Source organism: Pleurodeles waltl, chromosome 5 (assembly GCF_031143425.1).
Source record: "Pleurodeles waltl isolate 20211129_DDA chromosome 5, aPleWal1.hap1.20221129, whole genome shotgun sequence".
Taxonomy (NCBI): Eukaryota; Metazoa; Chordata; class Amphibia; order Caudata; family Salamandridae; genus Pleurodeles; species Pleurodeles waltl.
In genome coordinates, this window is record NC_090444.1 from 435,368,696 (window position 1) to 435,381,226 (window position 12,531).

General features: G+C 48.0%; 1 protein-coding gene across 6 annotated transcripts in view; it reads left to right on the top strand.

Moving 5' to 3' along the window:
- The window catches only part of EHBP1 (EH domain binding protein 1), a 1,526,717-nt gene that overhangs the window by 846,043 nt on the left and 668,143 nt on the right, over positions 1-12,531 (top strand). For all 6 annotated transcript variants that reach the window (XM_069234213.1, XM_069234209.1, XM_069234211.1 and 3 more), the window contains one exon: positions 11,910-12,088. In XM_069234213.1, the coding sequence (XP_069090314.1) occupies positions 11,910-12,088 (179 nt within the window). The remainder of the gene's footprint in view (positions 1-11,909; positions 12,089-12,531) is intronic.

Here is a 12,531-nt window from a genome sequence, read left to right on the forward strand (position 1 = left end):
TATTAGGCAGTAGCTTTGTGGCTTGGATCTGTCACCACCTGTAAAAATCGGATTTATTTTTTTACCTGCACCATCCATTCGGCATTGACCCTGTTGCAAATGCATGATTGAATAGCAAGGAAAACTTTCCAGGCTAAGAAACGTGGTGGGGTTTCTATGAATATTGTGGAGGGAATTCCATTTGGTCCAGGGGCGTCATCCCGCCTTGCTTGTTGTGGTACCCCTGAGAAGTTGTGCTCTTAACTACCAGTGCAGCCAGATGGAAAGGTGCCTAGAAATCCTGATTTACTCATCCCATCCAGTGCTGGGATTATATAAAGCATATAACATATGACTGGCAGAGTTGTGTTTGCCCAGGTTTCCAGAAGGGCCACAATATCCCAGTTCTTCCATTCCAGTGAGGGTTGCCAGTCCCCTAGTTTTAGTTTGACCCCTGTAATATTCCATGAGCAGATTTTTATGGAGCTTACATTCTTTTTGCATGGGGGGTTAGGAGTACAGTTCATACGTCTAGAGATTTTTGCAGGGCCCATGGCAACCAACCCCAGTAATCCCCCAGGGATAGATGTGTACCCATGGCCATGGTTTCTCAGGAGTCAAGGCGGCGAAGGTGGAGGGATAACTAGTAGTTTCAATTTTTGGTGATTTGCTAAGTGCTCCTTTGAGGATTGAAAAAGCCTGGAATTGAGGTCTTGGTGAGGTATTTGACATATGATTTTCTAATGGAAAAGGGTAGCTGGGTTGAATGTAGGGTGAGATGGAAATCCCCTATACATCAAAATGATGCTTTTCTTTTAGCACCATGGAAGTAATGGCTGGTGCGAGCCATTCCACATGGGTGGCTTCTCTTGAGATGCCCTTGGCCGGTAACATAAATTCCACTGGAATTATTTCCCTGGTGGGTAGGGTAGCCAGCGGAGGGTCTTGAACTCAATAGTTTCAAGATGTTCCCTCCATTTAAGATGTCATGTAGCCCTTTAGTGACATAGGGTAGAAAGCAATCTTTTTAATTCCATGCTCAGTCAGAGTCATTTCCATTGGGCCGCATTCTCTGTTGCCTGGTTCCTCGGAAACCGACTTTTTTGTCTTGCAGTCATCCGGAATAGAGATGATATCCTGGATGTACGGAGCTGGGGTGCCTTCTGCTACCTAAAATGTTGTCGTAGACTCTTTGTCCTTTTTGTGCAGTTGCATGACTGTTTGACAAAAAGCTGGTGATGAATTGAGAGATTTTTGTACTGGGTCGTGTACAGCCGGAAAACAGTGTTCTTGATTATGTTGAGAGTGTAGCCACATGAGAGCATGCTGGTGTTATAAAACGTAGTATAATTGAACAGCCTTACTAGACGTGCTTCTAGTTTAAATTCCTGAGTGAGTTTTGCCTCTCATGCGTAAATACTGCATTGGTCCTGATCAAGGGATAGCAGTACCTTTGCCTTTAGAGGCTGCTTCTCCAGAGATATGTTCCTTGTTCTTCCCTTCTTACAGCACAGTAAGTCATTTGTATGTCTGGTGTCCTGGGGATTTCATTGGTTAGAGTGTACTTGAGGATTTCTATCAGCCAGCACACGGTATCTAGGACTGGATGACTGAAAGTCCACCATTTGCTGTGGATATATCTTTGTTTCACCTAAACCTATAATATAAACAAATAAAGTGACTACAAACGTTTGTGTGAAAAGAATGACTAATCCTTACAGAGAATGATCATTATTCCAAGGGTAACTCACTACTGCCGCTCCGTTGTAGCTCAGGCACAGAAACTGAACTGTTAATCTGTGTTGCAAACTGGAGTTGCTTTTCCTGTGCCTAGACCATCATTTTTTCCCAATCTTGTAAAGTTATGATCAAACCATTGTTGAATTCTCACCTCATCTATTTCACAAAAATAGTTGGCACTCTGAACTGGAATTAGGTGCTCAGTCATGTTACACATGGCAGTCTTTTTCTCAATTGATGTTGTTTCAATTTCCCTTCGACTGTATTTAGATTGTGCCACTCCTCATCAATCTTCAGTTTTCAATAGCTTGGCATAGTGACTCTAGTTGTGGAGACTGCCTCACTTGGCTTCAGCACTCCTTATCCCCAAGCCTATTTACATTTCAATTGTTTCATATTGCAGATTTGATACACTGGATGGGATGAGTTAATCAGGACTTCTAGGCGCCTTTCCCTATGGCTGCACAGGTTTTTAAGAGCACAACTTCTCAGGGGTACCAGAACATCATGTGACCAAAGTCTTAGACCCTCATTCAGTGCTTTCAACACAAATGTTACTGTGTGGCAAAATTAGAGCTGCCACCATCTCCAAAAACCCTTTACTCCTTAGAGGCTATACATACACAACCACATTGACCTTCCTGTTACCTCTGAATAGAAATTTGGCACTTTTCTATGAGAATAGGTGAGCCCGAGTTCTTTAGTGGTTCAGGATTCACATGTACACAGTAGAGTCCAAACAGTATCAACACCGCAGACAGAGCCTAGAAAGATGGCATGGAGAAGAAATGTCCCCTTGCCCATAAGCCTCAAAATCTTTCAAAATCGGTTGACTAAGCCCATAAGGTCTATTCCAGTGCTGTCCATTCCACCACTCTGCAGTGTGAAGATTGTTCTGGGTAATCTTCATGTAGCTGTCTCTGGCATTGTGTGAAGGAAAATTGGTTGATTAGCAGTTGGCTCTAGGTAGAGAAGCTGACCTTGGTTGTGAGTAGCAAGCCCTCTGAAAGGGTTGGAAATGACTTCCACTTCGAGCTGTTACTCATACAGTGTGCATTCTTGATACCCTCTTGGGTGATTAGTGCATTATACAAATCAATATAACATAACACAACATTGTTGCTTGAACAGTGCAAAAGCTTTCACTGCTGGCTGCAGCACTGTGTGTTCGTGCTTGCGCCCTAATGCTTAAGGTTTGTGTGGAGGAACATCCATCAGCTATAAGTAGTAAACCTTCCCAAAGGCACTCGCCTTTTGGCAAAAGGTCAGTGGGCATTTGTCATCCATTAGCCTACGAGTCACTGTTCAAGGCATCTGAGTCACTGTTGAGTTCAATCCAATTGATGCAGGTGGAGCTGCAGGTCTAGGCCTGAAACGTGTGACATTTGACAGTGCTGGACTATTGCTGGAAGGCACACAATATCTGGAGAGCGGTATCTGGTCCTTGCACTAGCTGTACTAGAGTATGGTGGAGTACACTGCACCAGAGGTTTGCACGATTTGCGGCTGCACCATGAGGTGTACTTACACTGAATGCTAAACTGCAGAAATTATCACACCGAAACATAGTCCTATGCAAACCAAAAAGCATGTGACGTAAGTAGAAAGGAGTGAGTGCTGGTTACAACACACTTTTCTGTTAGCATTCAGTACTGAACCCGCTCCGTTGGAAGTAACTGAACTTATCAAAGAAAATCCAGACCAGAGCTGCTCTGTTACCGTTGTCCTGCTCAACTTACCAGCCGATTTTAATACTCTTTCGCACTCAACTCTCTTGGACAGAATCAGACTGGCTGGTATTGAAGGCAAAATACTTGCGTGGCTAAAATTATTTCCCGAGGGCAAGTCTCAGATGGTGTACCTTCCACCATTCACATCTACCCCAAAACCACTTGAGTATGGAGTTCCGCCGGGCTCAGCCCTGAGCTCCCCACTGTTCAATCAATCAATCAAGGCATTTATAGAGCGCGCTACTCACCCATGAGGGTCTCAGGTTGCTTGGGGGGGGCTGTTACTGCTGCTCGAAGAGCTAGGTCTTGAGGCACTTCCTGAAGGCGAGGTGGTCCTGGGTAGTCCTGAGGTGGACAGGAAGGGAGTTCCATGTCTTGGCTGCCAGGTAGGAGAAGGATTTACCTCCGGCGGTAGTTCTGCTGATGCGAGGGACGGTGGCGAGAGCGAGGCTGGTTGAGGGAAGTTGACGGGTGGGAGTGTAGAAGGCGAGGCGACTGTTGAGGTATTCGGGGCCCTTATTGTGGAGGGCTTTGTGTGCGTGGGTGAGGAGCCTGAAGGTGAGCCTTTTGTTGACGGGGAGCCAGTGCAGGTGTTTCAGGTGGGCGGATATGTGGCTGTGGCGGGGTTTCCTCGAGGATGAGGCGTGCAGAGGGGTTTTGTATGCGCTGAAGACGTTTCTGAAGTTTTGCGGTGGTTCCTGCGTATAAGGTGTTCCCGTAGTCCAGGCGGCTTGTGACGAGGGCGTGGGTAACAGTCTTTCTGGTATCGGCGGGGATCCAGCGGAAGATCTTCCGGAGCATTCGAAGGGTGTGGAAGCAAGAGGACGAGACGGCATTGACTTGCTTGGTCATGGTGAGAAGGGGGTCCAGGATGAATCCGAGGTTGCGTGCGTGGTCTGAGGGGGTTGGTGTTGTGCCCAGGGCTGTGGGCCACCAAGAGTCGTCCCAAGCGGACGGGGAGTTTCCGAGGATGAGGACCTCCGTCTTGTCGGAGTTCAGTTTCAGGCGGCTGAGCTTCATCCATTGTGCGACGTCTTTCATTCCATCCTGCAGGTTGGCTTTGGCGGTGGCTGGGTCTTTGGTGAGGGAGAGTATCAGCTGGGTGTCGTCGGCGTAGGAGATGATGTTGATGTTGTGTTTGCGAGCGATGTTGGCGAGGGGGCTCATGTAGATATTGAAGAGAGTGGGGCTGAGTGAGGAGCCTTGTGGGACGCCGCAGATGATCTCGGTGGGTTCTGAGTGGAAGGGTGGGAGGTAGACTCTCTGTGTTCGGTCCGAGAGGAACGAGATGATCCAGTTCAGGGCCTGTCCTTGGATACCAGTGGAGCAGAGGTGGGTTATTAGGGTGCGGTGGCAGGCGGTGTCGAAGGCAGCCGAGAGGTCAAGGAGGATGAGGGCGGCTGTTTCTCCGTTGTCCATCAGGGTTCTGATGTCGTCGGTGACTGCGATGAGGGCGGTTTCCGTGCTGTGGTTGGCCCTAAAGCCAGACTGGGAGGGGTCGAGCAAGTTGTTGTCTTCGAGGAAGTTGGTCAGTTGCTTGTTGACGGCCTTCTCGATGACCTTGGCCGGGATGGGGAGTAGCGAGGTGGGGCGGAAGTTCTTCAGGTCGTTGGGGTCCGCCGTAGGTTTCTTCAGGAGTGCGTTGACTTCTGCGTGTTTCCAACTCTCGGGGAAGGTGGCCGTGGCAAACGAGCTGTTGATGATGCTCTGGAGATAGGGGGTGATGATGGCGTCGGCTTTGTTGAAGATGTGATGGGGGCATGGGTCCGATGGGGCGCCAGAGTGGATGGTGTTCATGGTGGTTCTTGTCTCATCAGGGCTGATGGGGGTCCAGGCGTTGAGGGTGATGGTTGGGGCTGTGAGTTCAGTGGCGGTCGGCGGGATCTGGGGTCCGAAGCTGTCGTTTAGGTTGGTGATCTTTCGATGGAAGAAAGTGGCGAGGGAGTTGCAGAGGTCTTGTGAGGGCGTGATGGTGTGTGAGCTGGAGCTGGCGTTGGGATTGGAGAGCTCTTTGATGATGTTGAAGAGTTCTTTGCTGTTGTGGGTGTTCTTGTCCAGTCTCTCTTTGAAAGATGCCCTTTTGGTGGAGCGGATCATCTGGTGGTGTTTGCGGGTGGCGGTCTTGAGGGCTGACATGTTCTCTGCGGTGTGTTCTTTGCGCCAGGTTTTTTCGAGGGTGCGGCAGGTTTTCTTGGATTCTTTGATGGCGTCTGTGAACCAAGGAGGTTTCCTGATGTCGGTCTGTCTTGGGAGGTTTCTGAGGGGGGCAAGGTTGTCGGCGCAGTTGGTGATCCACTGTGTGAGGCAGAGGGCTGCGTTGTTGGCGTCGGGGTGATGGCAGGTTGGTTATGGTTGAGAGTGGAAAGTAGCTGTTCTGTGGAGATTTTGTTCCAGGGTCTGCGGGTGATTAGTTGTGTGCGAAGGTGGTGGGTCTTGCGTCTGAAGGTGAAGTGTACACATCTGTGGTCGGTCCAGTGTATCTCGGAGGAGTAGTTGAAGGCTACGTGGTTGCTGGCGGAGAAGATGGGGTCGAGCGTGTGGCCGGCGGTGTGGGTGGGGGTGTTCACCAGTTGCTTGAGTCCGAGGTTGGCGAGGTTGTCGAGCAAGGTGGCGGTGTTGGTGTCGTTGTTCTTCTCCAGGTGGAAGTTCAGGTCCCCGAGGAGGATGTAGTCAGGCGAGGCTAGGGCGTGCAGGGTGATGAAGTCTGTGATGGATTCGCTGAATGGGGCGTGTGGGCCAGGGGGCCTGTAGACCAGAGTGCCTCTGAGGGTGGTCCAGAGGTCGGTGTGGATCTGGAAGTGCATGTGTTCGGCGGCGAGGAGGGTGTCTTCGGTGGAGGTGGTGACGTTGATGGAGCTTTTGTAGATTATGACGATTCCGGTTTGGTTGGTGCGGTCTTTCCTGGCGATCTTGTAGCCGTTTGGTATGGCTAGGGCGATGTCGGGAGCCGATGAGGCGTTCATCCAGGTTTCTGTGATGGAGGCGACGTCGGGTGCCGTAGAGACCACGAGGTCCCATAGTTCAATGGCGTGTCTGTGGACGGACCGTGCGTTGAGGAGGATGCACTTGAGGTGGTTGTTGGAGCGTGGCCCGGTGGACGGATTATAGGCGCAGTGGAAGGTATACTTGCAGGTTTGACAGGTGAAGGGTCCCTGGGTGCATTTGGGGCTGGCTTGGAAGCAGGTGGTAGTGCGTCCAGGGTTGAGTGCGTGGAGGGAAGCGGCGTCATAGCTGAGCTGGGGGTTTTGGGAGCACTGGGGGCCAGGGGTTCTGGCGCTGGGCGCGGTCCAGGCGCGGACCAGCGCAGACGGGCTTGCCTTTGGCGCGCCAGCGGCACGCCCGCTGCGCGCGACCGCACAGCGGCCGCCATAAGAGGGAAGGGGGGAGGAGGGGTCAGCTGGGAGGTGGGAGGGGGGACAGCGAATGGGAGCAGGGGGGGCGGGAAGGCGGGAGAGCGGAAACGGGAGGGAAAAGGCAACCGAAGAAAAATAGGCAAAAAGAGAGAAAAGGCACCAAGAGCGATAAGGCAAAAGAGCTAAAGACAAAGTAGAGAAGAGATCAGCAGGAGTGATGAGGCAGACAGCGATTAAGGCAAAAGAGAAGGGCGAAGGAGAGAAAAGGCAACAAGAGCAAAAGGCAAAAGTGAGGAAAGGCAACAAGAGCGAAAGGCAAAAGCAAGGAAGGGCAACAAGAGCGAAAGGCAAAAGCGAGGAAAGGCAACAAGAGCGAAAGACAAAAAGCAAGGAAAGGCAACAAGAGCGGAAGGCAAAAGCAAGGAAAGGCAACAAGAGCGATAAGGCAAAAGAGAAGGCAAAAGAGAGCCGGAAAGGCACCAAGAGAAAAACTGGCAACTTAGAGGCAAGCGCAGAAGTGGAGTCGAGACCTACACACAGGTGGCAGGGGCCTGGGCAGGTGGAGCTGCAGCGGCGGGGGAGTGACCCACCCTAGGGTCAAGGGTCGCTGTCTCTGCCGCGCAGCGGCCGCCATAAGAGGGAAGGGGGGGGAGGGGTCAGCTGGGAGGCGGGAGGGGGGACAACGAATGGGAGCGGGGGTGGGCCGCACGGGGGCAGCGGCGGGAAGGCGGGAGAGTGGAAACGGGAGGGAAAAGGCAACCGGAGAAAAACAGGCAAAAACAGAGAAAAGGCACCAAGAGCGATAAGGCAAAAGAGCTAAAGACAAAGAAGAGAAGAGATCAGCAGGAGTGATGAGGCAGACAGCGATAAAGGCAAAAGAGAAGGGCGAAGGAGAGAAAAGGCAACAAGAGCGAAAGGCAAAAGCGAGGAAAGGCAACAAGAGCGAAAGGCAAAAGCGAGGAAGGGCAACAAGAGCGAAAGGCAAAAGCGAGGAAAGGCAACAAGAGCGGAATTCAAAAGCGAGGAAAGGCAACAAGAGCGATAAGGCAAAAGAGAGCAGGAAAGGCACCAAGAGAAAAACTGGCAACTTAGAGGCAAGCGCAGAAGTGGAGTCGAGACCTACACACAGGTGGCAGGGGCCTGGGCAGGTGGAGCTGCAGCGGCGGGGGAGCGACCTACCCTAGGGTTGAATTCATATTTGAAACCACTGGCCGAGTTGACTGAATCTCGGGGCATAAGGTAATCTGTTATGCATTCTACACTCAGCTTCTGTTGTCTTTTCAGGAGCATAACGATGATGCACTTTTAGCCTTCAGACAATGTTTGTGTGGCGTTGCAGGGTGGATGAATGCCATCTTTCTCAAATTGAAATTCTCTTTTTTGGAACGAAGTGTCAGCCTGGTCCAAACAAATGGTGGCAGGAGGAACTTAATCCCCCACCCCCCATCAGCCCCTGCTTCCACAGGCAGACATTTGGGAATAATATTCGATTCCAATCTCTCTTTTTTGTTTTCCATGTGTTTGTGCTGTTTGTTTTGCAAAGCTTAAATCACTTAAAAATATTGTACATTTGGTTCAGTAGAATACTAGTAAAACTACTACGCACACTGTGGTAACGTCCAGATTGGACTCTGCAATAGTTTTTATCTGAGCCTTCCCACTTTTTTGGCTCAGAGACTTCAGAATGCTGCAGCAAGATTGATTCTGAGAATCCCACGTCGTCAATCAGTCTTGACTCATTTAAAATGCCTGTACTGGCTGTCAGTAGCCAATAGTATCAACTTCAAGGTGCTTACTTTGCATTTAGAGCCTTAACTGGTCAAGGAAAAGACTCCGGCCTCACCAGCCATTTAGACACTTAAGGTAGAATAATCTCAGGCATCTGCAAGTTCCTAAAACGTTTAAAGCTAGAAAAAGTGCTAGCACTTTTGCATTTTTCTATGGCCAAACACTGGAATTCACTTCCCATCAGTGTATGCATGGCTCCTTCTGAGCCTACCTTTAAAAAGAGACTAAAAACTTTGCTTTTTGATGAGGCCTAAGACCATCCTCTCTTTACGTTCACAGTTCCGCTTCCTCTGAAGCAGCGTGCACTGTGTAAATGCAGTTGTTGGACTGATTAGCAGTATTTATAAGATACATTTTTGATACCTTCAGAAGTTCCTAGAAATCCTTGGAGTACTACCAGTGCTGTAGAGCCTGTTGATCAAGGGCTATGAACTATAGATCAGAAGTTATATTCGTCTGCACTAAAGCAGGCGTTACCAGTGGCTTAAAGCAAAATGGCGGGCTGCCTTGCAGAATGCAGTGAGGGACCCCGGAACCTGCCATGTCTCACGATATTCACTGGCCTTGGACTGAGGGATCTGGCCCCAGTGCAGGGGCCTGCGTTACGCCCCTGGTCATTCCTTTATACTTTGCTGGGGAATGCCAGCATGCGTGTTTTTCTCTACTAAACATGGCTCTCATTGAGGAGGAGAAAGACTTGGGTGAGAATGACTTAGTAAAAAAGAGAATGGAGTGGCTTTTCAGGACTGGAACCACGATTTCTGTGTTTTATTATTATTATTTTAAGTTTGCTACAGTTTCTGATTAGCCTGCCACTTTTTGCTGTGATCTTGCAATATTTGTTCTGTATGAGTGTCACTGTTGATCGAGTCAAATGTGAAATTTTATTCATAATTGTGAAAGCCTAAGCGCTTGAGGCTCTTTGCTTCTAGTGGTTTCAGTCACAGCGTGTGTCACCGGGGTTGAGCTTTAAATTAGATTTCTTAAGGTCCCTTGACACTGTCTGGGCTTCAGACCTTTAAGTTAATCCATTGTGTCTCCATGCCTAGTAAGCTGCTTTACATAGTCTGTTTCCTCAAGTATGTAACTTTCAAAGTTACCACTGTGCGTCAAAATGGTCTAGCTTTGAATGATTTAAATAGTCATTCAAATAGTTTTATCTGCTTTCTGTACTTCTCTGTTTGAAAGATGTCATACAGTATCTTAGCCAGGAATTAGAATATAAACATTAAAAAAGTGAGGTGGCCATGTGCAGCCTAAGGACTTAATTCTCTCATTGTTGAGCTGGGATCAAGTTGTGTTGAAGCACTTACTTGTATGTATTTGACTTAAATTGTGTGTCTTGCGTTAGGCATGACTCAATGCCCAGTTCCAAAAGAAAATGTTTTGATTATAATTCTTTACCCTGCTGTTGCTACTCACAGATCTTTCCCAAAGCGTGTGTTTCACAGTAAAGTTCTCTTGTGCTGCAGCGGCAATGGTATACTGAAAACCGCCTCATAGGTGTCAGTGCTCTCCGTGGTCCAGCACTAGAGCCACTGCTCGGCCCTTAGGTGACTGTGTACTCTGTATACTTGGGTGGGCGTGACTCGTGCCTTCAAGCTTGTTGTATGTTTCTTTGTTACTTGACAATATTGACTAGAAGAACTCTGTTTTGCATACTTCTCATTCACATGATATGGGTAGAAATGTTGACATTTCTTGTCGTTCCTATCGACTTGGGGAAAAAAATAATTTTGGAGACAGTTAAATACAGTCCTCTCTTCTTGGTGTATGTCCAAGGTATTGGTGATGTGTGAACACTGTTATATGGACTACAGATCACCAACTTTGCCTTGAGAATAAATCCTGACTAATTGATAAAGCATTCTGTATATTTGATGCTTTCCGCATGATATCCTCCTTTGAAAGTTGTGTCTAACCACTTTGTGGCCTTGATGGCCACTTACCACCCGCAAAACAGTCTCCAAAGGAAAAATTAGCCAATATTGTCCTGATAAACTGAAACTTATCTCCGAAAATGCTATTCATTTATACAGTAATGAATGCCATCAATTTTTCAAGCAGCTGAAAGCAAAGTCGGATCATGGTCGTCCCAACAACTAATTTGAGAACAGTTTGCCTTTGTATTCTCTAAACAAGGTGCAGTAAATGCTTTGCTATTCGTCCTGTGACATTATCTCTCTGCTAGCTAGAAGTCAGTCTAATCACTGCATTGTTCCTCATCACTGGCACCATATACTACATTCACATCACTTCTGATCAATCCCCCAATTCTAACTTCCCTGCAAGTCCTTTACTTTCTGTAAAATGCATGCATATGGTGCACCGGTAGCCCCCCACCGGGCAGACAACTGTACTTACCAGAAGAATTGTGAAGCATCAGTTACCAGAGAAACGTCTGTCCACATGTACATCTCCTCACACCTTGACCTGCACACAGGTTCTGACTTACATGCTGTACGTTTCAGGCTCAGACTGAAGACAAGTCTTTAAGTTACAACAGGACAACTTGTAGATGTTCCCACCCTGGCTTGATTATATTACAACCCCTACGCATCCTGCAATGATCCAAAGTTGTCAGTCCAGTCACCCCCTTCGAAAACTCTCTGCCGCATTCAGAAATTAACTCTGCTGTCTCCAGAGGGGGTATACATTGCACGCTTGTATATGACCTTTGGAAAGTGCCCGGATATTCTCTTGGTCTTGGTTTGTGTTATTAAAAGTTAAACCAAAATTGAAAATGGGCCCCAATCTTTCTAAAAAAAAAAGTAGCAGTTCTGATGAATACAGTAAGAGTTGCTTAGAAGTGAATAAAGCGCCTTGCGTATATTGCGCGCTTGGTTGTACTACCGGGTGTTTGTAATAGAATGCCCTGTGAAATGACTTTGATGTGCTGGAAACCCGAGAGCAGCTTTGACCTTCCCGGGCCTGCCTTTTGATCGAGCCGGAATACCTTTGCTCTGTAAAAGTGAAAAGAGTGCCTGTCCATTACCTCATTCGAAGCATATTTCTGAGGGTGTGTAGCATGCCCAGACTGTACTGCGAAAGCACTTCAACCCGGGCCGCTCTCAGCCTGTTCTTAGAGGCCCTTCTAGTAATTCTGCGCATCCACTCTCTTCAGGGCGAGCGCCAAGGGCAAGAACTGAAGATAATAACTCCAGAGATGTGTCTCTTGCAGGTTGCGCCATTGTACAATGACAGCTTCGAATGACATTACCAGACATCAAAGGATGCAGATCGACTATTGAGGTCAATTAATGTCAATTATCACCTGCCAGTAATTTCTTTTATGTCTTGTTTTGTTGTTTCTCTGCAGCCAAGCCCGATACCGAGTCCTATTTTGGGGAGAAAGCCAAATGCTAGTCAATCACTGCTGGTCTGGTGTAAAGAAGTTACGAAGCCCTACAGAGGAGTAAAGATAACCAATTTTACCACATCGTGGCGGAATGGCCTGGCCTTCTGTGCAATATTACACCGTTTCAGACCAGATTTAATGTAAGTTCGGTCCCCACCCAACCTGACTTTCTTGGGGGGGGGGGGGACAATTCTAAAGAATGCTTGGAGTACTGTTCACTTCGGAAATATGCGTTTTCATTTTTTTGGGAAGAAATGAATGTGCAAATTACATCCTTGGTTTTATCCCCCATGTAAGCCCATTGCTCTTTTTAAAAATGATTTATTTCCCTTCCTAATCTCGTACAAAGAACTGACTTACAAGATGATTATGAAAATTCTGTTATTGTTGAAATGAGATGAGACAAATGAGCCCGCAGCTCTTTGTGCTCTGACAACAAGGGATTACCGCCTGGTAAATTTGGTCGTCACGGCGAGCCCCCGGCCCTCTCCTGAACTTTGTTGTTAGATAGAAGGCTTCAGGCGTTAAAACGCGTAATAGCTGTTCTCCTTTCCCCCTTCTTTTATTGTTTCTCTTTAATTTT